Source organism: Trachinotus anak, unplaced genomic scaffold, assembly GCF_046630095.1.
Source record: "Trachinotus anak isolate AG129_WGS33_773 ecotype Australia unplaced genomic scaffold, CSIRO_AGI_Tana_v1 ptg000011l, whole genome shotgun sequence".
Classification (NCBI taxonomy): domain Eukaryota; kingdom Metazoa; phylum Chordata; class Actinopteri; order Carangiformes; family Carangidae; genus Trachinotus; species Trachinotus anak.
The window spans coordinates 5,150,182-5,177,962 of NW_027273862.1; the positions used below are offsets into that span (position 1 = coordinate 5,150,182).

General features: G+C 41.3%; 3 protein-coding genes across 4 annotated transcripts; 2 read left to right on the forward strand and 1 right to left on the reverse strand.

Annotated features, from left to right (window-relative positions):
- Positions 1-1,173: 1,173 nt before the first annotated feature.
- Positions 1,174-16,250, forward strand: pdpr (pyruvate dehydrogenase phosphatase regulatory subunit). The gene is made up of 18 exons (XM_071488288.1): positions 1,174-1,308; positions 1,959-2,232; positions 2,406-2,539; positions 2,943-3,024; positions 3,615-3,778; positions 3,965-4,086; positions 4,494-4,611; positions 5,185-5,334; positions 7,524-7,716; positions 7,964-8,088; positions 8,671-8,826; positions 9,548-9,681; positions 9,801-9,949; positions 10,034-10,146; positions 10,759-10,853; positions 11,142-11,231; positions 11,378-11,560; positions 12,420-16,250. The coding sequence occupies exons 2-18, from the start codon at positions 1,970-1,972 to the stop codon at positions 12,825-12,827; spliced, it is 2,679 nt and encodes an 892-aa protein (XP_071344389.1). The 5' UTR covers positions 1,174-1,308; positions 1,959-1,969; the 3' UTR covers positions 12,828-16,250.
- Positions 16,251-16,885: 635 nt separating this feature from the next.
- On the reverse strand, positions 16,886-19,903 carry mrps11 (mitochondrial ribosomal protein S11). The gene is made up of 6 exons (XM_071488291.1): positions 19,719-19,903; positions 19,416-19,520; positions 19,211-19,309; positions 18,571-18,700; positions 17,688-17,753; positions 16,886-17,071 (listed from the first exon to the last, which is right to left on the reverse strand). Exons 1-6 carry the CDS (start codon positions 19,805-19,807, stop codon positions 16,964-16,966), a joined length of 597 nt encoding a protein of 198 aa, XP_071344392.1. The 5' UTR covers positions 19,808-19,903; the 3' UTR covers positions 16,886-16,963.
- A 420-nt stretch (positions 19,904-20,323) lies between these two features.
- Positions 20,324-27,495, forward strand: mrpl46 (mitochondrial ribosomal protein L46). 2 transcript variants are annotated; one of them, XM_071488290.1, is made up of 4 exons: positions 20,324-20,658; positions 21,947-22,148; positions 22,547-22,717; positions 27,096-27,495. In XM_071488290.1, the coding sequence occupies exons 1-4, from the start codon at positions 20,398-20,400 to the stop codon at positions 27,338-27,340; spliced, it is 879 nt and encodes a 292-aa protein (XP_071344391.1). In that variant the 5' UTR covers positions 20,324-20,397; the 3' UTR covers positions 27,341-27,495. The 2 variants fall into 2 exon arrangements, with proteins under 2 accessions (XP_071344391.1, XP_071344390.1); XM_071488289.1 differs by having other exon boundaries at positions 20,334-20,658; positions 27,093-27,495.
- The last annotated feature ends 286 nt before the right edge of the window (positions 27,496-27,781 follow it).

The window sequence follows — 27,781 nt, forward strand, 5'->3', positions numbered from 1 at the left end:
AGAGCAACATTATAATAAGCATGTTGTGTAATACCTATGTTTGCCCTTACTATTTGGCAATAAAGCAGTTACAAATGTTGGAAATCAATTAATAGATTCAGGCAATATAATAAGCCATCAAATCTGCAGTTTTAAATATTATTAAGTTGTTATTATGTATTCTGGTCCAGATGCCTCAAACTCTTTTCCAATAGGTCAGAGATCAGGAGTCTACACGATAAACTTAAGAGCTAAAAAGATTTTTTTGAGCCTGGCAACACCAAACTTCATGGTGTTCATGTTCATGGGTCATAACTAATCTATAAAGTAGCAGTAAAAAGATTTATTAATCATTAATAAAACTATTATTACAACTCCTTTATAACGGGTGACTCATTGGAAAGTGGAACCAATCTGATACATTTTATTATTGATCACAGATTTCAAGAAATGAATGTCAAGATGCTGTCTGTTCAATCTGTTCAATACACTCGCCTTTGAATTAAAAAAAAATGATTTGCATCCAGGTCAGAAATTAAGCTTGTTCAGTCCAGAAAAGGGAACTTGATCTTCCATTCTGGTGTGTTCAGGTGTTAGGTCTTCACTGAGGCTTCATGAAAACACGTTCGCAAGACGAGCTTCTTCTTTGCGTGTGTGCAAAGTGTGCATGGTTGATGCTGTGTTTCATCAAAGTACTACAACGACCTTGCAGACAGTACAGTGTCCTTCAGCTCTCTCCATTGCAAAGCAGGCTTTTGGCGCCTCTCGGTGGTCACTCCTGTCCCGGCCATTGCGCACATACTATTGCGTTTGGTGACATCTGACTGACACTTTGAGTATGTTCCCCATATATCTGATATTCTTACAGAGATCCTTCCCTGTGCTTATGCGTAATTGTGTTAACTAATCTCACTTAAGCGAGGTAACATGAAACAACGGTTTCCTAGTACAAGCTAATACTGATCAATACATACATAAGCCCTATTTTGAATTAAGATCCCTGAGTTTTCGAAGATGTCTAATTTATTTTTAGCAAATTGCATATAAAATATGAACATTAACTTATGAAATGATATAATATAAAGAATTATATACTTATATAATATAACTAATGCCAACAACACTCGTATATGAAGACTCTTTGTTCACTCATTACTTTTGACGACACTTAATTTTGAAAGTTTAGACCGGAAACGCCGCTTTTGAATGACGCTACCTTGACGTTGGACTAACTGCTCCTGCACCCAAACAAGACTTTCTGTCGCACCACTCAGTCACTGGGTTTAACCTCTGCCATTAAAATAACAGCGTCTGGATTTGGCTGATTCCGTGAGTTCCGTGAGAGTCATAAACAATGAAAGTAGCGCCAGGGAAAAATGTTTTGTCAAAACGGTTAACGTTAGCTACTCAGCTAAATACTCAACATTAGCTAGCTTTTCGATAGCCTAAGCTACATTCGCTTGGTACAGTACCTCTAATGCTAAACTGCAAGTCTAGGCTCTCACAAGACAGATAATGTCAGAAAACCTTAATGAAACTGTAATACTTTACAAGTCAACCATGGCTTTTTACATCTAGGCTCCCAGGATAATTTAATGTGCTGCAAGCTAAAGCTAGCAGTGCTGCTAAAGGTATAACTCTAGCGATGCTTGAGAGCTGAAATAAAATTGTGAAAGCTAAAGGACCATTGCAAGTTAACCTTGCCGGCTTCCCAGGCCCCGTGTTCACCACTCCAAGTGTTGAATATTGCATTTAATGTCATGCTGCGTTAGAAGAGTTAAACACAACAACCTGAGGAATACCTCTCGTAGTCTCCTTAAAACAACTGAATTAAGAGTAACGCTGCGTCTTAACGTAACCTTATGAAAACAAGGGGGTGAAATTCGATGACAGATTAATTTACCTTATAGTAAACTTAAATTTTGAATACTTGACTTGTATGTGAAGCTATGTATTTGTTTGTGTTTGCGTGATTATAGAAAGCACAGCTATGTGCAGCTGTGTGCGGAGCTCCAGGGCTCTGTCCCCTGCCCTGCTCCCCAGGCTGCTTCTTCCCCAAACGGGCTACAGATTGGCTGGCAGGGGAATCTGGACCTCACCCCACTGCATGGCTGTCAGTGGAGACTCTCAGCTCCTTCCACTGCCCAGCCAGGCCCGAGTGGTGATCTGTGGAGGAGGTATTGTGGGAACATCAGTGGCTTATCACCTGGCCAAACTAGGCTGGACTGATATTGTGCTCCTGGAGCAGGGCAGGTGAGATAAACGTCTTTGTGGTTTCATGTGCTGTCACCAAGCCTGATCTTTGTGGAGGGGGACAAATACAACAGTTCCTACTTCAGGAAGCAATAAAAGACCAATAAGAAGAGTTGTTGGTTGGATATTGTTCTGTTAATGCTGTATTTCTTGTCCTGTTATCCTGTCGGCAGACTTGGTGCAGGAACAACTAGACTATGTGCTGGCATTGTCAGCGTGGCCAAGCCTATTTCAATTGAGTGTCAAATGGCCAACTACTCCAATAGTCTTTACCAGCAGCTGGAGGAGGAGACGGGGATCAAAACAGGTTAGCAACTTTCACATGGTTTCTTTTCTCTCACATTTAATTGTTTCTAAATCTCATTTACTGCTATTTTAACATTTATCTCCAAACGGGTTATAGAGTTGTGCGGTGTATCCTACTTTTCAGACAGTGAAGCAAACAAATAGTGCGTATACATAGCATTGTGTTTGAGTGTAGTAATTTTATTGCAATGTAGTAATGCAAATAGTATTGTCTTGCACATGCATACATCTGCTTTGCCATAACACCTTCTCTATATTATGGCCTTTTCCAAAGCTAGAATGATAATTACCTTACAGTTTATTACAGTCATTATTACTTTACTCTGTATTTGAGTGGGGAATAACCTCGAGTAGTTTGATATCTGTCTGCTGAGTCACATGATGTGGGATTTGGTGTGTTTCAGGCTATGTGAAGACAGGGTCTTTGTGTCTGGCTCAAAATCAGGATCGCTTCATCTCTTTGAAGCGCCTGGCATCCCGACTAAAGTAAGACCCCTAAAAACCTCAAGTCAATATTTAGTATAGATACCTTTGGCAGAACCTGTCTATTTTAGTTTATGTGGGTGAGGCAGCTTTGCAGAGAGGGATACAGAACCTTTCCCACACTTCAAAACTGGTCAAGTTGCACAGGGACTTTGAGTGAACACCAGTCCAAGTCCAGCCCCAGCTTCTTGATTTAATTGAGGTCTTAACTCTATCTTGGCTGCTCCAGGACATAAACTTTTGACCTGATGGTAATAAAATGCTTCAAGTGTCTTGCTCCAACATATCAACAAGACAGATAACTTTTGTTCTTTGACTGGTCAATTTTATTGCTGGTAGAAAATCATATCTGTACTCATCTCCCATATCTTTGTCCTCTAATTCGGATGAATGTTACTTTCAATTTGTCAAAAGGGGAACTCATGACTTTCTGGCAGCTGTTTTTTTTTTTCCACAATATTTTATGCTCATGTTACACTGCCCACACTTCTTGTTCAGATATTCTGGAACCAGGCTAGATATGCAGGACTGTAAAATATAAACTCTGTATTAATATTAAGCCTTTGTCTCAATCTCTTTTTCTCTATTCTCAGGGTAATGGGGATCAGCTGTAACATCATTAAACCCAAGGAGGTGGCCAAACTCCACCCTCTTGTTAACATTCATGACCTGGTAGGGGCACTGCACCTCCCTGCAGATGCTGTGGTGTCTCCTCCTGAAGTGAACCATGCCTTGGCTGTGGCTGCTGCTGGACAAGGTAACTGAAGTTCACAACTTGCCTTTGACAGACCTTTAATGGATCACTTTAAGGAAATGTTTAACCAGCAATACTTTAATTTAACCCACTTTACTGTCTCCCTCTGTTTGTCCTCCTCTTCATTGTCATCTCCTTTTCTCCTTCTTGCCTACTCCCACATCTCCTCGTCTATCTTATCCTATCCAGGGGTTCAGATCCTGGAGCGGACCAGTGTTCAGCAGGTTCTGGTGGAGAAGGGTCATGTGATGGCGGTGGAGACTGACCGAGGTTCCATTGAGTGTGAATATTTTGTCAACTGTGCTGGACAGGTAAACCTCAGAGTGCGATTCTGGGATACAAATACGTATCAGCAAATCCCAGTGCCAGCCTAAATCAGAGTTTGTGAGAGAAAACCTTTGTAAGCATTTAGGAATGAACTCTACTTCTGCATTGATTTAATGTACTACTTGAACTTCAATCTTACCAACATTATACTCATAGATAAATGCAATATGACTAAACACTGGGAGGGCTTACATGACATAAAATTACTTGTGTATCATTCTTGTGATGGTAGTGGAGCCAGTTGTCACTTAAATGGTGGCAGCTGAAGTGAACTTTAGCCCCGAGATTTGCTTGTTGTCTCTGCTATTAATAGCTAATAGGTTGGTATGGTCATTATACCTGTCTTCTTAGCAGCAGATAGACATATGTGTTCTGTCTGTCTCTGCTCCAGTGGGCTTACGAGCTGGGCCAGGCTAGTGAAATGAAGGTGTCGGTTCCTCTTCATGGCTGTGAACACTTCTACCTCCTCACAAAACCTCTCCAGGAGCCACTTCCACCCAGCACGCCAGGTCTCACACATGAACTCACAGGAAAATTAACTTATTCCTGCAGCATGCTCAGTTACTAATGGATTTTAAATTCGAATCTTCCATCATCCAATCCAAAACTCTGCTTTGCCAGTTAAATGTTACGTCTCTAATAGAAAAGAATGGATTGTGCAGTGTAACACTGCATCATTACAATGGAGTGTACCAACATAATACCAACAATGTTAAATGCATTTATAGGCTGGAGAAGGAATTTTTTTAAAAATACAACTTGGAAAGTAAACTCCGTTGATTCTTGTGTCTGTGCAGTTTGTGTGTGTGTCTGTGTGTATGAGAGAGAGGGAGAAAGAGAGAGAGAGAGAGAGAGAGGGGTGTTAAGTGGATGTAATGTATTGTTTAATTTTTTGAATTGATTGTCTCTTGATTCAGCCACTTGGCTCCATGTAATATTTGATAGTATACTCAGAAAATGAAAATCATTATTTACTGTCAAAGTAAATTTTTCTGCATATTAATATCCGTCACATTAGGTTGCAGGCTGGCTAAAAACAAGCCCAGAGAATATGATCTAACTAACTTGTATCTTGTCTCTAGTGGTGATTGATATGGATGGCAGGATATATGCACGGCCATGGCAGGGAGGCCTTCTGTCAGGAGGCTTTGAGAAGAACCCCAAACCCATCTTCACTGAGGGCCGCAACCAGCTGGAGATCCAGAACATGCAGGAGGACTGGGACCACTTTGGTAAAGAAGAGAGCGAGGGATGGAAGGCCACAATGAGGGGGAGAAAGGGGAGGTACAGATAGTGACAAATTAAAGGAAAAACCCACACAAGGTGTCCTAGTAAGGTGTTAGGCCACCACATGCTGCCAAAACAGCTTCAGTGCTTCTTGGCATTGATGCTACAAGTCTCTGGACTCTAGTGGACGGATAAACACCTTTCTGCCAAAAGATATTCCCTCATTTGGGGTTTTGATGATGAGCACGGTCTTACATGTCAGTCTAAAACCTCCCATAAGTGTTAATTTCAGTTGAGCTCAGGTGACCGTGAAGGCCACATCAAATGATTCACATAATTTTCATACTCATCTTTACTCTGTATTTGAGTAATCAAACCAGTCAGTGACCCCTAGTGGCCCATGGATGAGGGGCATTGCCATCCTGGAAGAGACTACTCCCATCAGGATAGAAATGTTTTATCATATGATAAAGGTGGTTACTCAGAACAATGTTGTATTGATTTGAGTGACCAGTGGACAAGTGGACCCAAATCATGCCAGCAAAATCTCCCCATAGCAAAACGGAGCCAGTGGATCCCCTCATTGTGGGGGTCAAGCAATCAGGCCCATACCATTCTCTTGGTGAACACCTCACATGTACTCGTCCACTTGTGGAGAATATGGTGAAGGATGACTCATCTGACCACTTTTTTCCATATCTCTGTAGACCAGTGCCTGTGGTATTTGAACCACTGAACTCTCAAATGTGCATTCATCTTTGTAATGAGGGCTTTATGCACTGCAGTCCTACGCCAATATTCCTCTCTATGTAACTGTGGACAGACTTGCTGTCACAGTCTGATCACGTCCTGCACTTTCTACACAGGTGACATTCTCAGTCACATGAGGATGAGTTGCTGCTCTGTTTTTATTTACATATTGCAATAATTCACAAGCATCACATTTTCACACATGATGCCACAGAGCATGATTGAATGTTAATTGTTTAATTGTTCCATGCCATGCACTTGCACTTGCATTTCTTTGTGTCTCCACTCATTTATTTGGGTTTTTTCTTTTAATTTGCCATCACATTCATTGCCATTAGCATGTATAATTTGTTGTTTGATAGATCATTTGCCAAATGTAAATGAGATGTCACAGTGCCATATTTTCTAGGCAGCCTCAGTGAATAGGAGGCAAAAATCTGTTTGTCAGTCCCTCTGAATGAAATGGGAGACCAGTGTCCTTTTGTAGTGCATGTATGTTTATTTCATGCTGTTACTTGGTTTTCAACTGTAAGCAATGTCCTACATTGGACTCAGTTCACAGTACAAACACACACACACACACACACACACACACACACACACACCTGTCCTTTGGCCTTGGCCCTATGCTAGTAATTTGAGATTCCTCGTGCAGTGTGACAGGTTGTCGTAAAGACGGTAGTATGTCACTGACCAACCCTGACCTGCAGCAGAGTCACACTAATCTGTTGTTGGTTGTTCTACAGTTGCAATTACAGTTATATTTCACATTTGCATATTGTATGTAGTACTTTAAAAAAAATCATGAATTTATATGAATAAAAGGTATTAGACAGAACACAAGCTCACCTCATGAATATGTACTACTTTATAGGTGAGCAAGGAAAGGTTCAGTAATGACGGGGAAGTAGTAAAACTATTATGCTGTTTTACAAGTCTGGGATCAAATCTAAGAAACTGAAATGTGTTGCATTTTGAAGAGATTCTGAAGTTCATTTACAGAACCAGAGTAAACAACAGACATAACCTGGTCTCTACTGGCGCTGCAGTTTACATTGTCGCTACTGGGTCAGCTTTCATGAAAGAAAGCTGCTGGACTGTTTATGGCTCAACATGGGAAGAGGGTGCAGTTCCCTCTGTGAAGCAGGAACTTCGGCTTGTTGTGTCTCACAGTAGTATATGGTTTGGCAATTACAGAGATATGGTAAAGAGGGGCAGAAAGACAAGTAGCAGCCTCATTTTATGACAGGAAGCGGTGTGGTCTGAATGTTAAGAAATGCTAAGACTCACAGAACTGCTGGTATGTTGGTGTATTGCCTTTATCATGGCATGGTTTGCTACTATACGAAAGTTACGGTACTGATTGGTAAAAGCTCAAATGTGGACATTTTAGGGAATTTCTAAAAAGAAAATGTACATCAACCCTACTGTCTTCTTCCTCCAGAGCCTATGCTCAGCGCTCTGCTGAGGAGAATGCCTGGTCTAGAGTCAGCTGAGATCCACCAGCTGGTCAACTGTCCAGAGTCCTTCACCCCTGATATGCGCTGTCTGATGGGAGAGACGCCAGGTGTCTCTGGCTACTACGTGCTGGCAGGGATGAACTCCTCTGGTCTGGCTTTTGCTGGAGGAGCTGGCAAGTAAGCATGGATATAACTGTATTTGCTGGAGGCCTATGGGATTTGTGTGCACACACATTACCCAATGGTTTTGAAGACCAGATTGCATTGTATTCTACACCTGAATACATAATAATATTATAGGAGTGCAACTGAAATATCTTTTACTTCAGTTTCTTTGTGGAAGTGATCAGCATTGTGATGCACATATGTTTGGATTGCGTTATAATGAAGTACTAATGGCATGTTTGTCTGATTTGATATCAAGGTACCTGGCAGAGTGGATGACCTATGGTTACCCCACTGCCAATGTCTGGCCACTAGACATCAAGCGCTTTGGTAATCTGCAGAGCAGCCGAACCTTCCTGAGACACAGAGTAATGGAAGTCATGCGTGAGTAGTAAACTCTGTTCTCAGTGCTTATTTTATTATATTGTAGAATGAAAATACTGCTCTTTAAATATCTGAACCAGCCTCTGTTGTGACAGGCTGGGTCAGATAGTTAAACAATCCTAATCTTTTATCAGTAATAAAAGATAATAATAAGAAAAAATGATGCACTGAGTGACTGACTCATTCTCTCAAGTCTAACTAGCTAATTAATTACCAGTCATTCACACATCGAAGGTCATGCTAAGCGAAAAGCAGTATTTCATATCTCAAAACCTTCTTCTCAGTCATGAAACCAGTAACTGAAGAGGGAAAAATTTAAGCCTCTGTTTGGAAAATTCATAGATTTGCTTCTGTTTTTTTCACCCTCAGAATAATTAAAAGTGCTATAATCATATAAAAATTCTTGTAGAAGAGCAGCTCAGAACATTTGGTGATGACATTTGTAGTAGCTGATGGCCTACAACACAATTAACATGTATTTAGTCATGATTTTGTATTTGGTGCCGATTATTGTATGAATGTATATTTGTTGTTCAGTTTTTGCTCTGGTATGATTAAGTGTCTGTATGTGTTGGTGTCCAGCCCTGCTGTATGAACTGAAGGTTCCTCGCTGGGACTTTCAGACTGGGCGTCAGCTAAGGACCAGCCCTCTGTATGACCGTCTGGACACCCAGGGAGCACGCTGGATGGAGAAACATGGCTTTGAAAGGCCCAAATACTTTGTTCCTCCAGGGAAAGGTACAGACAAGTTTTTAGTGAGCCTCAAAAATAATTTTTTTAATTAAATATATTAAAAACAGAGTCTTCAGTGCAGCACGTTCAGGTCATACATACACTGACATTAGGCTACCAGAAGAGTTTATATAAAACCAGTAACTATAAACTATATGTTCTATTACAGGACAACCTGGGAGTGATGGGTGCTTTGTTTTCAAAGTGCCTGCCTTAGTAAACTTAACAAAGTAATGTTGTGACCAGTATTTTGCAGGTGGCTGCTGATATGTCTATCACTGTTAACAGCATTAGTATGTTGGAGCTAGAAGTTGGCTTTGAAGTGAGTCTTAAAATCCTGGGTAGTATAGTATGCAACTGTCATTAGCAAAACAACCAAAAATGAGTGTCTTACTACACTGTTCAGATCAGGTCCCTCCTGTCTGCATAAGGCTTACAGAACAGTGAAATCACATGCTGCTTGGTTGGAATAAAACCCTCTAGACTTGTTGATATTTCCTTAAAAGGTTGTGCTGCATTTTCCTATTTTAAGATATGAGAAATGTCAGCTGCAAAATATTGCTCCCAAGCTTTTAAGCTCTTTTATTGTCGATCTCATGTAGGAAGTGGGAATTTGAATCAAATGAAGTCAAATGAAGGAAATAAGGAGTAATTTTGTGTAATGAACAATATTTTGTCTAAAGCATGCCTGGTTCTACGTATGTATTATTCATGTATGTGTTTATAGATCTGCTGTCTCTGGACCAGAGTAAGACCTTCTACAAGCCAGACTGGTTCGATATTGTTGGAGCAGAAGTGAAATGCTGCAAAGAGGCTGTCTGTGTGATTGACATGTCCTCCTTCACCAAGTTTGAACTGACTGTGAGTCATGATGTACTCTGGACAGCTAGGGTTAATCACCACTGGATCACATAAGACAGAAATACATTATATTGCAAAGTTTTCCAAGTCAAACTCTCTGGTCTGTCCCAATGTCCCAGTCAACAGGAGACCAGGCTCTGGAGCTGCTGCAGCATCTGTGTGCCAATGACCTGGATGTTCCTGTTGGACACATCGTTCACACCGGCATGTTGAATGAGAGGGGAGGGTACGAGAACGACTGCAGTGTGGTCCGTCTCAGCAAGAACAGGTTTGAAACACCCTGAAAATAACACTATAGACCTGCAGTTTATAAAGAGCTTCAGAATAACTCACATATCTGTCCCTTCTCCAGCTTTTTCATCATCTCCCCGACAGACCAGCAGGTACACTGTTGGTCCTGGATGAAGAAACACATGCCCAATGACCCACACCTCCACCTAGAGGATGTCAGCTGGAAGTACACAGGTGAGCACACAGCACCATTAATGAGGTCCCTGCAGTGAAGTCGCCATCTACTGCCCACAGAGTATTAGAGTGGCAGCATCACACATCCACTTTTCTGCTCTTAACCCAGTTATTTAAATGGCCTGATTCTGGTTTTATGAAATCAAACACTAGTGGGACACAAGTGGGTGGTTAATTACACATCTAAAATATAATTTGTATGTTTGTAATGTAATTACCTTAACTGTCTGAAATGTGAGCAACATTAGGCTCATGCTCATGCTCTGCCTTGCCTACACTCTAGGTTTTATATACAAGATAAAACCCCTACTGAAAACTAATGACCATAATATTTTTTATGCTAACTGACATTAATTCCTGACGAATATACAAATGGAAAAAGCTACGGTTTCACAAAAGCAATGAAAAACATGAAAAAGTTTTCTCTGATTTTCAGACTTGAATCCTACATGACTTCTTAACTTATTTAACACACATGAAGCAATGCTCTGAACAGGTATTGCTGTTGTGAGCTAATAAGTTAACATTAGCTGTGATCCAAGTTGGGAAACTTTAGTGTGAAACTACCTGATCTCTGCTGAGATTTGTTCAAGTCCAATCTTTTACCCACAGCTTTAAATCTTATTGGACCCCGTGCAATGGATGTCTTGGCTGAGCTGTCATATGTTTCCATGACACCTGACCACTTCCCCTCTATGTTCTGTAAGGTAGGAAACCAAGGATAGTTACAATAACATTAATAGAATAATAATAATTATAGTGATTAAATAATGTTTAATGGTAAAGTAGTAGCAGCAGCAGTTCTATAGGTTGAACCTATGGTTGTAGTAATGGACATGCTGCTAAAAGCAGCACAAGTAACTGTTTATGTCTGGTTATTATCTCCACATTGGCAGGAATAGTAACTTGGTGCAGAAACAAAGTAAAGTTTGTGGCACAACCTCACCTACTTCCAGGAATAGTAACTGACCATATGTGTGTGTTTATGTTTACAGGAGATGAGTGTGGGCTATGCCAACGGGATCAGAGTGATGAGTATGACTCACACTGGAGAACCAGGCTTCATGCTCTACATCCCCATTGAGGTGCGACCTACATACACACACACACACACACAATCATTATCTGGTTACCATTCCACAGGACGGTTCGTAAGCTTTTAGACAGTGCTGCTGTATATTCTGTACAGTGTGTCATGACTAACATCAGTATTTTCCACTGCTCCCTACAGTATGCGCTGCATGTGTACAACGAGGTGATGTCAGTGGGTCAGAAGTACGGGATTCGTAATGCAGGGTACTACGCGCTGCGCAGCCTACGGATTGAGAAGTTCTTTGCCTTCTGGGGTCAGGACCTTGATGGGTTCACCACCCCGCTGGAGTGTGGACGAGAGTTCAGGGTTAAGTTTGACAAGGTCTGTTGCCAGTGCAGATGTGTAAACATGTCAAACTGTGTGATATCAGCCCATGTGGAGTCTGAACTGTGCTTCTTGTTTTCAGTCACAAAAAACCTTTTATTTGGCCTTATGGTGTTGTTTTGTCATCAATGAGTTTTCCCTGTTACCATGGTGATTTTGGTCAGGGATTTGAAGAAGATATTCAACAATAATATGAATATTAATACATGATGCTTTGTAGAAGGTTTTGGTCAAGTTTTACTTGACCTTTTACTTACAGTTTAACAGTTGGAGGATGAGAGAGGAGCAGAATAACAACAGGCTCTTTGCCATCTGCTTTACTGAAACCGTCAACATATGGGTTGAAGTCTTTGATGGGATGGAGAAGAAAATTTGTCACCAGACTGCACCTGTAGGCACGACAGGTGGCACTTTACATCGGCAATGTAAAGTTTACCATCTTTTCATTTTTGAAAAAAGTGTGCTGTTTGCTGCGTACATCCACAATGTCAGCACAGTATTAAAGGTGGAGCCCACAGTGTGAAACTGGTTTCACAGATTGCTTTCAGATGAGCAGTCATCGTCAGAGTCCATGTGTTTATCATGTTATATTGGAAAAAAAGGGGTGTGGAGTTAAAAAGCTGTGGTTTTCGTCCCAGCTGAGCTGTTTCATGTTTGAAGATGTTAACTCTTTGTAGGCCAGGCTCCATTCCCTAATGTATTTCCTTGTTTATCTCTCCTTTTCCTCATCTTTTACTTCCTCATCTCCTCCTCTCCTTTACATTTTGTCCCACACTCCTCTCGTTCTCACCCTCTTCATCCTCCTCTTCTCCTGTAATATCTCTGTCCCTCCGTCCTGTCTTCCTACCTCCATCAGGACACAGATTTCCTTGGTCGTGAGGCGTTGCTGCAGCAGCGCCAGGACGGTGTGTTTCGGCGGTTCGTCATGCTGGTTCTAGAGGATCATGACACTGAGCTGGACCTGTGGCCGTGGTGGGGGGAGCCCATCTACCGTAACAATCAGCTGGCCGGGACCACCACCAGCAGCGCCTACAGCTACACCCTGGAGCGCCACGTCTGCCTTGGCTTTGTATCTCCACCGCCAGGCCTAGAGGGGCTCCCCACACCCATCACCCCGGACTTCATCAACCGTGGAGACTATGAGGTGGACATTGCTGGCCAGCGCTACCCAGCCAAAGCCAAACTCTACCCCTTCAGCTCCCTCTTCACCCAACAAAAGCGCCGCAAGGAAGACATGGAGCTCAGCAACCTCCAGGGGAAGTGATGCAGAGTAGTAGAAACCCCTTTCCGGTCGCCTCAGCAGGGGCTTCTGTGATACTCCTCCAGTTCACCAAATCCACTCCTGCACTTACCTTGCAGTGCCAACCTTTCTTCCCTTTTCTGGCTCCTGAGCAGAGGGCTGTTTTCACTATCACTCCTTGTCCCTCTAATATTTAACTTCCATGTTGCATCTCTCTCTTTCAAAGTGCAATATTTAACAGGCATCAAAAGCCTAAGCTATATCAACTACAGAGCTCCTGTGTTATTAAATTCTGCAGTTCTTTTTCAGCCCTGCCCTCCTTTACACTCTAAACAGTCCCTACAGTCTCAAAGACTGGTTTACTGGGACAGTCTTTGGTTAAGTGCCTTTGTCAAGGCAACATCAACACTAGCTGTTGAGAACTTCTTCACTTTGTTCACTTTAACCCATCCAGAAGGGATTTTGACTGACAATCTTCTCCAGTAGTGCTCCAGTCACTGTAATGCACAATCTGGAAGAGTCTGAAGAAAGTCAGCGGCGATGTGCAAATACCCACACAGTCACTGTACATGTTGACTCTGTTGTCGTTTTTCAAATTGTAAATTTGCTGCTGTAAAGAACATGAGTGATGTGATGTGATTTGATGCGTGTCAGCCCAACTACATTATACGTTACAGTGAAGGAACATATCCTGGAAAGGCCTGATGTAATCATTAGTAAACCTTTTTTTGTGTGACCCCCCCCCCCCCCCCATTACTGCTCTTCCAGTCCTGTTGAAAAGGCTTTCAGGCTGCTAAAAGCCTGAAAGTAATTTCTTTCCATTTCTTTCCATTTTTATCATCATCTGTTGTGGCGTTATTTCTGCTGTGTGTCAAGCTTGTGGTAATGTATTTATGGTGATATAATCCAACCTGTTATTTACAGTGCATTTGGAAAGTATTCAGGCCCCTACAATCTTTTCACATTTTGTTAAATTGCAGCCTTATGCTACAAAAAAAAAAAATCCAGCATAAGGCTGCAACATAACAAAAAGTGAAAAAGTGTAGTTGTCTGAAAACTTTATGAAAACACTGTATGTTTGCAGGAGTTTGATGCTTAAGTTTTGTTTCATTAATGTGCTGTTGAATGTGTGGCTGATGTTAGGTGATCCAAAGATGAGGGAAGTTAGAATGGGAAAGCTGCAACGGGAGCTGTGATCCCAGACCTGTTGGTTGGGGTCCATGATATTTTTAATTGGTGACTTGAGTTTTGCATGAGTTTGGATGTTTGTGTAAAGTAAGGACTTCATTGCGATTCAAAATAAAGCAATGTATTTTTGTATAGCTAGTGCGTATAAAATCTCTATTTTCTGTACTGCACTTTTTCTACATCAGATTTAAGTTTAAGAGCAGCAGGCCTGGAGCTGTTAGGGGTTTCGTGCGTGGCTCAAACACACTTCAGCAACATTGTTAAGAAAAACACTCAGATAGTGTTTCATTTATGTGCGGGTCTCTTGGTGTCAGCAGACTCTGCACCAAACTGCGTGTTCACCAGATGGGAACTGGCTAAGTCACTGGGCACGTGCACTGAATGGTGCTGGCTTTTAGAAGTTAGAACATGTTAAAAGTACAAGGTTAAATCTATGAATCCAAATGGAAACAAAAGCCCCAGCACCACCAATCTTGCAATCACTCCCCACCTGATGGACAGGTCTAGGAATACACATCTCAGCAGTAGGCAGCAGCCTAATCAGAGTTCTTTGTTGCTTGTTTTTTCCATTTACGGTGTACTGTATCCCTAATGTTTTGTTTTTACCTGTAGTTTATTCGGTTGGACAATTACAGATTGGTCCTTTCAAGTGTTTGCTCAGTTTAAATATAGTACAAGGTTTCTTTGTTTCCTTTTTCTGATCTTGAGCAGCAGCACCATTTCAGCTTGGATATTGCAGAAAAGTAGCTGCTATGCTGACAAAACAAAAATATAGACGGCCTCATTAAATTTTACGCCTCCGCGCTGGCGACAGCCAGAGGCAGTGTGTTTTCTGGTTGTCTGTCCATTTATCCTATTCTTGTGAACGTGCCATCTCAGTAATGCTGTGAGGGAATTGCTTCTAATTTGGTACAAACATTCGCTTGTATTCAAAGATGAACCTTAGATTTTGGTGGTCAAAGGTCACGGTGACATCACAAAAAATGTTTTTGGGCATAATTGAAGAATTCATGTGCTTATTATGACACATTTCAGTGGAGCCAGCTTTAACAGCAGAACAGCAAAAGTGCAAATTCTGTTAATTTTACAACATGGCTGCTGCACTGCTGCACCGCTGTGGTTCCGAGAGGGTGCGGGATAAATTGCTTGTTCAGCTCAAGAAACCAGCTGCGACACAAGTCAGGCGTTGCTCATACAGGGCAAATTTTTCCTCATGTGTGCAGTTGTATGTGTAAAAGGGTACATTAATATTAAATGAAATATTTGCATGTGAGAGTGCAGTGAATTATTACCAGTCTCTGTAACAGTACAGCCTGGACTCAGTTTCAGTGTGGTCACCATAGTGCTGCGGCTCTTACCTCTGTCCAACATTTCTCTTCATCAGCGGTGCCCTGCGTTGGCTTGATGTGATTCACCTCTTTAACACTAAGTTGCAACATTGACTTGAAGTCTAGTCTAATGTTGCAGCTTATCATTTCCAAAAATGTTGTTAAGTTCATATCAGTGTTGTATAAATAAGGCAGAAACTATAAGTTCAAGCTAATTAATCACAGTTGAACCAAAGCAGCTTTAAGTTCATGCGCTTTTGGCTGAGCTCAGCAGCTCTCTGTCTTTCATCATCACAAAATGCTTCATATCTAAGAGTCCAGTGGTTTGTTGAAGACACGCACTCTTTACTGCAAAAACCACTGCTGTGCTGGACTCATCACATGACCTGTTAGTCATTTCAGCTGTGGTGATTTATTTTAGTTTAAACTGCCTACATGAGCACTTGCATGGTAAAAGAGAAATGGCCCCGAACATTTGCACTTATCGTCAGTCCTCGCAGGGTGACACGGTTTCTATACAGGTTTGAAATTATTAGCAACTGAGGTATATGAAATGTGACACGTCACTTTGATTTCAGAGGTTAAAAAAAGTGCAGAGAGCTATGGTTGTAGTTAAAGTATATTATACTGTATATCATCCAAAAAGTTTTAAGATGTAAAACATGAAATGAGGCCGAGAAAAGTGCTGTACATACAGAGAAGTCTGTTCTGTCGATGACTGACCGGTCAGAGGGTTGTGTGTCTGTCTCAAATGCAGATAGCAGTTTGGTGCATGTTTGTCTCTTAGCTGATGTCCCCATTTTAACACTTGTCATACTGGACTCATCTGTAAGTGCCAGCTTTCTCCCCTGATCTTTACACTGTTGTATTTATTAAACAGATGTTTGGCTGTGTAATGTAAAATATAAAGAGAACTTTGTTCATAGCAGAAGGTTGAATTTGCTTCATCTGTTCACTTCAGGTGTGTGTGTGTGTGTACATGTACTTGTACTTGCTACATAGTAAGGACCAAAAAAAGTATTTTACTAACAGAGTGAGGACATTTTGGGAAAGTGAGGACATTTTGGCCGGTCCTCACTTTTTGAGACACCTTCAAATCACATTTTGAGGGTTAAGACTTGGTTTTAGAGTTATGGTTAGAATTAGGTTTAGGTTAAGGTTAGGGTCAGGGTTAGGGTTAGGCACTCAGTTGTGATGGTTAAGGTTAGGGTAAGGGGCTAGGGAATGCATTATGTCAATGAATGTCCTCACAAAGATAGAAGTACAAGTATGTGTGTGTGTGAGAAAGTGAGTGACATGGCCAGATTCAAGGTTTCAGTCCCCATGGTTACCATCTGTGTACAGTGTTGCTGGTGTGAAACCTCGCGCTGTTTAATCTTCCTACACGGAGCCATCAGTCTAATCTGGTGCTGTCTGCAAACATCAGCCTGCAGTGAGGCTGAAGGTTTATTCATGTGTCAACAGTCACAGCAGAGGACTGACACAGCTGTTCTCTGCTCATTAATAACACAATCTGCAATTATTTCCACAAATGAATTATGTAAGATCAGCTCAGGGCCAGGAAAGTTACACAACAAAACACTTTATTAGCATATTACAACACAACAGCTTCGTGCTGTTGCAGTGCATTCTGGGTCGTGGAGATCAGGTCCTTCTGGCTTTGCGCGGGCGGCATCCATTGTGCGGCACGGGGGTGTTGTCGGTGATTGATACCACCTCCAGGCCTCCCATTGTCAAGCCTTTGATTGCAGACTGCACACAGAGATAAATGCATTCATTCATTCATTCATTAACAAAACTAAGGGGAGTAGATCACAATGTTTGTGGCTCCCTATACAGCCTAAACCTACCATCACTGATAAGTCTGATGTGTATTAGAGAGTTTATTTCTTCTCGCAGTGACAGGTTTATTTGTGCTGCCCACTATTGGAACACACAACAGTGTCAGTAGTGCAAGATTCGAAACATATTTCACTCGATTCCTGTCATGCAATGATTCCCCTGTGCTCCTTTACACTTTCTAAACTGTCATGTGCTTACCTGCAAGTTTGAAATATAAAACCAATTTGCCAGTGGAAGGACCAAGAAAACAGTGTGGCCTTTTATATCAGTGTAAACTGAATGTAAGTTTTTTGACTGTTGAAGCACTCTAAAGATGTCACATCGAGAACTGGGAGATCTCCCCCAAAAAATAATCAATAGATTAATCAATAATGAAAGTAATCTCTAGTTGTAGCAGCAACAACATTCAAGATTTCTACAAGTTGATTAACAAGGGGCTTGTTTTGGGGTCTGCAGACGCACTCTTAACGGGATCACACAGCAATAATGAACGCAGTAATGCACTGTATTTTCTTCTTGTACTCACCAGACGTCCAGGACCGAGACCTCTGACCACAACACGAACAAATGTAACTCCCTTCGCTGTGGCTTTCTGTTCAGAGAAGAGACACAGAGAATCAATGTGTAGCATTTATGTGATTCTCCTGTTCAGAGCAGCAGAGTCCGATTCAGGACTGAAAATCTTTTGGTTGGACCCTATCGCTTACTCAGCACTAGCGATTTAAGACATGGCATTGGGCTTTCAGAAGTTGTGTTTGCTAATTTCCTTATTTCATGACATTTTGTAGGCAGAAAAAATAACTCAGAAGATTAATAAAACTTGTTTGCTGCAGGCCCATGTTACAGTCTATAGTACAGAATAGCTTGAGGTTAGCTGACATTACTTGAGATTTTTTAATTACTAACAAAACAAGACAATATTCTATATAATATGTCTTTTCATCTTTTTCATTTTCAGCATAACATGAGAAAACAACAGTTTAAAGGTCAGAATATCGTCACCACTTGACAATATACAAGACAAAGACAGCCGGATAATCAAACTTAATTTCTCCAGTGTATTTACTGCAGGGAAGAAACTGTGTGACCTTAAGTCTGTTGGCCAGCAGTCTTCTAAATTAGCTTTTTAACACCGACTGCTCCACTCTGTCAGAGTCCTTAAAGAGGGCAGCTAATTTATAACAAACACTTAATATTCAGAAACTACATGTTGTTAAACAGAGCAGAGAAGCAGCAGGGGCTGAAATAACAAGGTGTTCTCACAACTAGACTGACTGTCCTCTAACACAAAAGACAAAGCCCCAGCAGTCATGTACTTGTTATCCAAGTGTCCTTGAGACAGAGACCGGAGCTCCAGCCCGCTGTCTCACAGTAAGCTACGAGTGTGAGAGTACCATGTGAGAACTTACTGCAGCAGCAGAGATGCCTGCAGTCTGAGCAGCGACTGGTGTCGACTTCTTTATGTTCTTGAAGCCTTCTGTTCCGCAGGACGTCCTGACCATCGACTGTCCCACACTGTCTGTCAGCTGGATGTGTGTGCTGAAACAGGACAGCACAGTTTACTGGGTCACTGACTCACAACTGATTAGCAAGTTTATTTTTTGAATTCTCAAGGGGATGTATTTCATACACTGTCACACTCATGACAAGCTGGATGTTCCCTATAACTGATCTGACTGCATCACATAACTGTTAATAGGAGGGCTGTCCTCCGTAGGACTCATGCATTATTTACACCAGCTTCTCCTGGTTTGAATCCTGTTCTACAAATCAGTTTCTACTCAACTCAGCACCCACTAGGCTCCTGAGTTACCATATACCAATTGTTTTTACTTCACCAGTTTCAGCTTAATCATAATGATTAATTATCAAAAACAAACTCGATGTAGGATTTGCTTTCACTGTTTATGTTAAATTTGATTACTTGTGTTTTTTCTTGAAATAACAGATTAAGTGTTAAAATGACCACATGTGGAGGGAATAATGAACAAAGGTTTTGTACATATCTTACTGTTTATTGCCACTTTTGCTTTTCTTGTTTCCACTTACTTGTTGTATGTGGCTTTAATGTGAAGGATTGGTAACTCCTCAAACTTCTTTCCACCCCACCTCAGTGGACTGTCCTGACCAGGCAGTGGAGGCAAAAGGCTGCGGGTTTAAAATAATTATCTCATCAGAATTAGTGTACTGCAGTGGGCAGTGCTTCTACTTACTGTCTGCACATACATTAAAACTAAAGTACTAGAAAGCTGACCTGAAGTCTTTGGAGGTTTTCCCAGAGTCGGTGGCGGATCCTGCGGGCTGCTGGAGTCTGACAGCACTGCTACACAATGATCGCTGCAGGCCGCTGCTTCCACATCTACAGACACACAACTTCATTAGCAGCACCTTCACAGACCAGCTTGCACTGGCTTCAGTTAGAAACTAACCTCTGCTCTAAACATGATGTACAATTAAAGACATGCTGCACAACTGTCTCCAATCAGCGGACCGATTTCATCACAACCAGTCGTTAGCTAACAAGGATGCTAGTAAAACATGCCAATGAAACACTTACAGAGCGCTTCCGTTTGCATTCAGACCGGCAGCCAGCTGTCGACATACGTTACTCACAGAACTTACTAACATACAATTAAATCTATACATGTTTGCTAAGTTTAGAAACAGTCAGACATTTAGCTCTTTTCCACAAAACAAACGTGACATTGACGGAGCTTCAATTCCGGACGAAATCACTAATGGCCTTCTCATTTGAGGGGTGGTAAAGTCTTAAGAACACTGTAACACAATAACAAATTGTAGGTTCGCTTTTAAAATTGATCGTGAAATATGACAATACAGTCAATACACATTAAAATATATTTCTGCAGTACGTATAATGTTGTGTTTTTATTTTTTTTAAAGTATATTAATGTAACCATACCCCACTTTTATCAGAGTAGACTGTTCGTCTTTCTGCACAGGATTGTGGGTAGAGGTAGGAAAATGCTGCGTTGAAGTCCTTCGATAAACCCTCGTAAATTTGATAATCTCACTGAAAGTTCTAGTGTAAAGATCAATCTGCTTCATGCTCCAGACGAATTAAAAGATAAGGCTTTTCATCAGACACTAGCGTTTACATTTTCACTCTGTATTCTGGTGTCTTCAGAGGAATAACGTGGTTAGAAATCCAACTTCCAGCCTGTTTTCATCAGTAGTCGCCCGCGTAACGATTTTATTGAACGTATCAGAAGAAGATGGCCGCGCCGTGTGGAAGGATGGCGAGTCGGACCCTGTTACAGTTTGTGTCTTGTTTTAGCAGGACAGCGGTGGGGAGCACGGGGTTTCGTCGGTTTTCCGGCACTGCTCTGTGTCGGGCGACTTTGCAGACCAAAGCTGTGACAGAAAGCGTGAGTTCTCCGTGGACCTTGATGGCGGCGGTGTGTCTGCAGAGGCTGCCGGTCGTTTCAGCGGACAGAAGCCCCATAGAGCAGCGCTTCTGGCAGATGATGCAGCAGGTGCGTTTGTTGAGCTTAAAGAGGAGCAGACAGCCATGGAGAGAGAAATGAAATGATTTATTAGCTATGGCGATCAATTAGAGGAGGGAATGCCCGCATTTCCACCCCAACGCTGGATTCCCGGCCGGGTAAAGCGGGCACTGCCGGGGGTCACAGACCGCAAACCCCAGTAGCTCCAGGTTTACTCCACATTATTCATATCCACTGGGACGGGCCCTCCATCCGCCTGTCTTGCGGCCCTGGTCTTGTAGAGCGACCGTATGTTAAACCTTAATTATTTTACTTTAAACTGTGCTCATTTGTTGTACAGTTGTGCTTTATCATATTCCGTTAGATTCTTCTTCTTCTTTAATACGAAGAAGGTACGTATTATTAAAATGAGTACACTTTTTTTTCATTATCAATATGTCTGACGTTTATTTCTTTCCATAAAGAATTGATTGCTCAGTGTATGAACTGTCAGACAGCAGCGAAAATACCCATCATTATCACCTGGATGAACATATTCAGATGTCTTTTTTTCTGTCTGAAAGTTAAATATACAAACTTACAAACATGTTGCATTTACTGTCATAGAAAACAGGGGAAGTAACCACTGTCCCTATTTCAGAGGCTGGTTCCATTTTTTGGCATTTTTGCTTAAAAAGTTACTTAATCGATATAGTTAAATAGAAAAATAGTTTTCAATTAATTTGCTGGCAATCAACTAATTAATTGACTGATATACTAATCGCTCCAGGAGGTGAACTCGACCATAACTCATAAGTCAGGAAATATGATTTAATCATTGTCTGAATATTTGAGGAGGTGCCAGCAGAGTCACTCCAGTATATCACTCTTATCGTCCTCCCTATTTTATAATTATATAATGATGAAATTGTAGTTTAAATACTTTGATGTTTAAATTAATAAGAAAAGACAATTAAGTGACTGTCTCGCACCGAGGCAAATTAGATGTGTTTGAAACATGGTTTAATCATGCCTTAAATGTCATTCTACATTAATAATGGAGTCATGTACGATTATCATTCTTCTTATTTCCTCCATATTTCTCTGTGATATTAACATTTTATGTTGCCATAGACCATCTATGCTGACACCCTGTTATTTTACATATTGTGACATCAGCTGTCATCGTTTAATGCTGAGCTAGGATATGGGGGGGGATATGGGGTCAGCGTCAGCCGTATTTCCCCACACACCATAATCAGATGACACCCAGCAAGAATTTCCAGATTGAAAAACGTCCTGCAGTTCGACACTGAGACCTGCCCTGACTTGATTTCAGATGGAGCTGGAGAAAAGCATGCTGTCGGACCACGAGCTGCGGCTGCTGGAGGACGCTGAGAGGTTGAGTCGCAAGACGGCAGATGACTATGACTCTGATGAAGAGGAAGACGCCAAGGACCAGGATATCGTGTTGGCTCAGGACCTGGAAGACTCCTGGGAACAGAAGCTTAGGAACTTCCAGCCAGCACCGAGGGTCAGAGGTCAGTATGAAAATCATGAAATCTTCCACCAGAAAAAGTGCACCAGGATAATCACATTATGAAAAGCTACTAAATTATCACAAATGTGCCTGATAAAATAGATGTAACTGTAGCTGCTCTATTTATGAATCAGAAGGGAAATAAAACTGGATCATCCTGAAGGCATCTTACACAGCTGACTCTAAAGTAAATCACTACTGAGGGAAGAGACTTGTGTTACTCTCTGCAGGATGCTCATGTTTTTGTGACATTCAGAAAATCTATTTTCTGCAGCCTTACCAATTTGCCTTTTCCTCCCTGTGACATTTCAAAAGTTTGTGTAAATTTTGCTCGACAGTCACAGAGAGACATATCTACTGTGAAGCAGCTGACAGTTCTGTATCTTGTCTCTTGTTTAGCTGATGTGGATAAGGACTTAACCTCAGTGGAGCGATGCCTCGCCGACTCACTGGTTCTTCTGGCTGAGCAGCAGGTCGGGAGCGAAAAGCTGTGGCTGCTGCCTCAGACTCAGTGGCAGGAGGGAGAGACGCTGCGACAGACGGCCGAGAGAGCCCTCGCCTCCCTGCCAGGTACCATGAACATGTTTCAATGAAGTTGCTGATATTTTGTGCCAGGTTTTGTGTGAATTCTGTCGAATCACTGGAAAACTCCACTGAAATCATTTTCTCAGAGTTTTCTGCAGCTCTTAATGCAGAGAGACCTACTGTTAAATAACTTTTAAATATCTTAAATTTGACATTAAATTACTTAAAATATTGCACAGTATATTTAACATGTTAGGTTTTCCAGGCTGTTTTTCTGTAGCTGTGTGGTCAGTTACTTCAGAAATGGACAACATAAACTGATATCGGATATTTAAATCCCCATGTCTAGAAGTTTTCAAATCCTACAGACCGGGCCTTCAATTACCGGATTTTGAATTAATATATACACTGAACAAAATGCTCCCATTTTCATGAGCTGAAATAAAAGACCTAAGATTGTTCCTCCAAACACACGGAAGCTGCATTTCTTCACAAATGTGTTTAAACTGCTGTGAGTGAGCAATTCTCCTGTAGATCATCCATCCACCTGACAGGTGTGGCAGAGCAAGATGCTGAATACACAGCATGGTTATTGCACAGGTGTGCCTCAGACTGGTCACAATAACAGGCCACCTGATAATGTGCAGTTTTGTCACACAACACAAAGCCACACATGTTGCACGTTTTGAGGGAGTGTGCACTTGGCATGTTTAATGCACCAGAGCTGTTGCCTGTGAAATGAAAGGTCATTTCACAACCATAAGCTGTGTCCAATGTGGTGTCCGAGAATTTGGCAGTAAAGTGTGGTTACATGTGGTCACGCCAAAACAGGACCTCCAACATCCAGCTTCTTTTCCTGCATCCTTTTCCCTCATCTGAGCACAGCCACCCAGACAGCACAAAAGAGTTTCTGCACAAGCTGCCAGAAACTGTCTCAGAAGCTCATCAGCATGCTCGTCGTCCTCACCAGGGTCTTGACCCGACTGCAGTTTGTCATCGTAACTGATTCAGTGGGCAAATGCTCAGTTGTGATGGCGTCTGGCACTTCACTGATGAATCCTGGTCTTCACAGTACTGGGTAGATAGCAGACAGCGTGTATGGCATTGTGTGGCTGAGCAGTTTGCTAATATCAACGTTGTGAACAGAGTGCCCCATGGCGGTGGTGGGGTTATTGTATGGGCGACTGTACACACGTGCATTTTACCGATGGCAATTTGAATGCACAGATACTGTGACAAGATCCTGAGGCATGTTGTTATCCATTCATGCACCGCCATCACCTCATGTTGCAGAATAATAATGCACAGCCCCGTGTTACAAGGACCTGTAGACAAATCCTGGAAGCTACAAACATCCCAGTTCTTGCGTGGCCTGCATGTTCAACAGTCACTGAGCATGTTGGGAGTCTGCTTTCAATGCTCTGGCTCTTCATGTACAACAGCATGATCCAATTCCTGCCAATATCCAGCGACTTCCCACAGCCATTTTAGAGGAGTGGTCCAACATTTCACAGGCCTCAATCAACAACCTGAACAACTCCTGCGCAGAAGAGATGTGTTGCACTGTGTGAGACAAGTGGTCACACAAGATACTGTCTTGTTTTCTGACCCTCAGCCCTCACACCCAGAAAATGCACATCTGTAGTCAAAGTTATCCATAATCTGTAGTTCAACGCCTAATATATGTCTTTTTTTCAAAATAAAACTTTTTGAAGAGGCCTTTTATTGTGACCAGCCCAAGGCACACCTGTGCAGTAATCATGCCACGTAATCAGCATCTTGACATGGCACACCTGTCAGGTGGAGGGGTCGTCTAAAGGAGAAGTGCTCACGAATACGGATTAAACACACTTGTAAGCAAAGTCTGAGAGAGCGATACCTCGTGTATATGTGTGTAGAAAGAATCTTAGAACTTCAGTTTCAAAAAAGCGCTGTGTTTATATTTTTGTTCAGTGTATATAGTGAATATGAACTTTCTAAATACAGTTTATAAAAACACGTATACACACAAAATATCCTGGTGTCAAGACGGTAACAAATGCATGCCATTGTATTAAATATATTTCGCAGAACAGAGAGGTGGACATGATCATCCTTCCGCTATGTGTATTGTCTCTATAATATAAAGCAAATAGCAGCCCATAATGTCTTTATGCACAGAATGATTAAGGCAGACCTCTGAGAGTCATGACCTTAAAAATTAATGAAACGTTCTGCATGTTATCCTGAAAACCAACTCTGTGAGGTCTACCATTTATTAGCTGTGGGATATATTCAATTTGACTTTTAATTAATTTACAGTGAAATGTGAAGAGTGGGTTTTCTTTGCTGTGGTCTGTAGCTGATGTTAGATTTTTAAAGCCCCCATGCATACAGCGTTCATGTGATTATATCTATATACATGCATCACTACATGTAATTCATGGGGCCTGTTTCTACATTCTCAAACATGTTTCAATTCTACGCAAAGGAGTTTTAATAAAATACATCGGCAAACTGAGCTTTTTGTCTAAATACAATTCATAATTCACAAAAATAGAAATGCCACCTCCACAAGACCTTTTCAGTGAAAGAGAAGTGAATGTAATCCCTAATAAAAACTATATTTAAAGGGCCTCTCCACTGATATTACTCATAAATTTGAAGATTCCTGTTATAATTAGCACAACAAAGTCTGAAAAAACAGTTGTATAATGTCCTCTGTGGCTCTGGATGGTCATTTAACGGTTTATTCTTGGATCGGGCCCGAGACTTCATATTTTTGAAAGAACACTAGCATTATGAACTGAGGGTGTGGGGATTTAAAGATGAGGACATTTAACAGGTTGGGAGTGTCGAATAAAAGATGCTCCTGAGTTGCACTATGGGTATTGTATGATTCAGCCTTTTTGAAGTTTGATTCAAACTACAGACAAAAATGCGGTTTTTAATCTCAGCCTGTGCAGCTTTAATTTTGAGCTTTCTTTTTAAAATGTATTTGTCTCAAATCACCCTACTATATTGTGCAAAACTAAATTGCTGAGGTATGTTTAACCAAACGTATAGGTCCGTGTAATATTCTTTAACTGTTCTAACTGTTAAACTCCAGGTCCTGTAAAGCATCCTGCAATCAGCAATCACGCTATGTCTAAAACAAGTTTGTCCAAAGTCCACAGCTTTCCATGTGAATTAGAAAATAAATAAAAAACTGTGTGAATGCTATTTTCTGTACTGATATACATTTATGTCAGTGTATTATAATTTTATTGATTATGTCAATGCACTAATGCCACTTAATTACATCTCAAATCACGTTTTGTTGAACTGACAGAGACCAGATAGTTTATGATAAATAATTACTGCCTTACCTTGAATTTATGGTAAATTATAGAATTTCTAAAGAATATTAACTATAAATCAAAACAGGAAAAAAATTTAACATGCTAAAAGTCATGCTTCATTTGTTACATTCTTACTACATGCTGATCTCTTTTTGCTGTAATGACCCAGTTTTGTCCCACGGATCATTAAAGTTTGATGTGATTTTATCTCAAATAGCTCAGTGGTATTAAAGCACAATCATCTATATTATCAACAACAAAAGGCACAAACCTTCCTTAAACCTCCGACCTGCAACTCATTTACATACACAGTATTTTTAGACCAGTCATATTCTAGTAGTTGGTTCCAGCTTGTCGTCTCCACTTAGAGCTCTGATGGCTTCACTTCATCAGTCAGCTTCATGATAAGCAACTCACAGGGAGGAAGTTAAAGGACAGAGGTCACAGCTTGCAAAGGATAGAACAAGTATTATATCCAGTGACCCTGTTGTGATCCCTCACACAAGATATTTAGCATCCGCTGTAAAACTGAATGGTTCTTCATATTTTTTCTTTCTGCGCTTTCACATGATGGAACGAAGCCTTTAAGCTCTTAAGCATTTAAATAAAAGCAGTGAGTGAATATCTTAAACTGTTTCACAACATTGCTCATGAACTATTAAAGTGGCAACTCCATCAATCACTCCCCATAAAGGCTTTCCACTTGACATTAACATGTGCTATTAGGTGGAGGTTTTTATTTAAAGTGTCTTACAGAAGCAGGAGTTGATCCATTTTTAATATAGCTGGATTGAGTGGGGATTGAATGTCGAACATGGCATGTTGAGCCAACTGGGACCGTAGGATTTAGATGACATGAGATTAGATTAAAACTTAATTAAGAGAAATGTGCTGTTGCCACGGCAGAGAATGAGGAACAGTATTGAGGTGATATAACACTTCATTACAGCAGTCAAACACTGATAATCCAGAGGAACACAGCAAAATATAACTGTGGCTTTATGTATTCTCTACAACTGCTCAAAGTTTAGGAACATCTGCACTTGAGCTCACCTTTTATCTCCAGCTGCATGAACTCACAGTTTGTTCTCTTCCTGCAGCAGCCGGTTTCAAGGCGACTTTCCTCAGCAACGCCCCCTGCGGAGTGTACAAGTACAAACTGCCCAAAGCTGCTCGGACAGAGGACTCTGTGGGAACAAAGGTGTTCTTCTTCAAGGCCATTCTGTCAGACAGTGGCCCCCCCACAGTGCCAAACTCTCCTTATATGTGGTTGAAGAAAAGCGAACTGCAGAGCTACCTGAAACCAGCGTACATGATGAAGGTCGACCGCTTCATCCTCGACCTGTGAATCCTAAACTTATTACCAGGGACACTGACTTACAGAACCATATTTAAGAGACCCAGAAAGTTTTTTTTCAATCACTTCTCTGTTGTCTTCAAAGTTCTTTCAGTCAACATGACAAGTGTGGTTTATTGTATAAATAAATTGTTTTTCCACACGCATTGCATCATGGGGGTTGAGATCTGACCTGTGACCTATGACCAGGTAATGTCTACACCAGTATGTATAAAACATCTTTACATGGACCTAAACTTAGCATGAGTAAAAGAAAATCTTAGAGGTTTTGTATAAAGAAGCCAAAAACTCTACGAGTGATTTGTCATTGCTGACTGCAGTGATTCCTCAGTGTCGTAAAATAAGGACATGTCCTCCCTCAAGCACTGAAGCAGCCAATAGCAGCCCTCCAAGGGTGACGTGTCATCACATCAGTCATCACAGCTTCATGCA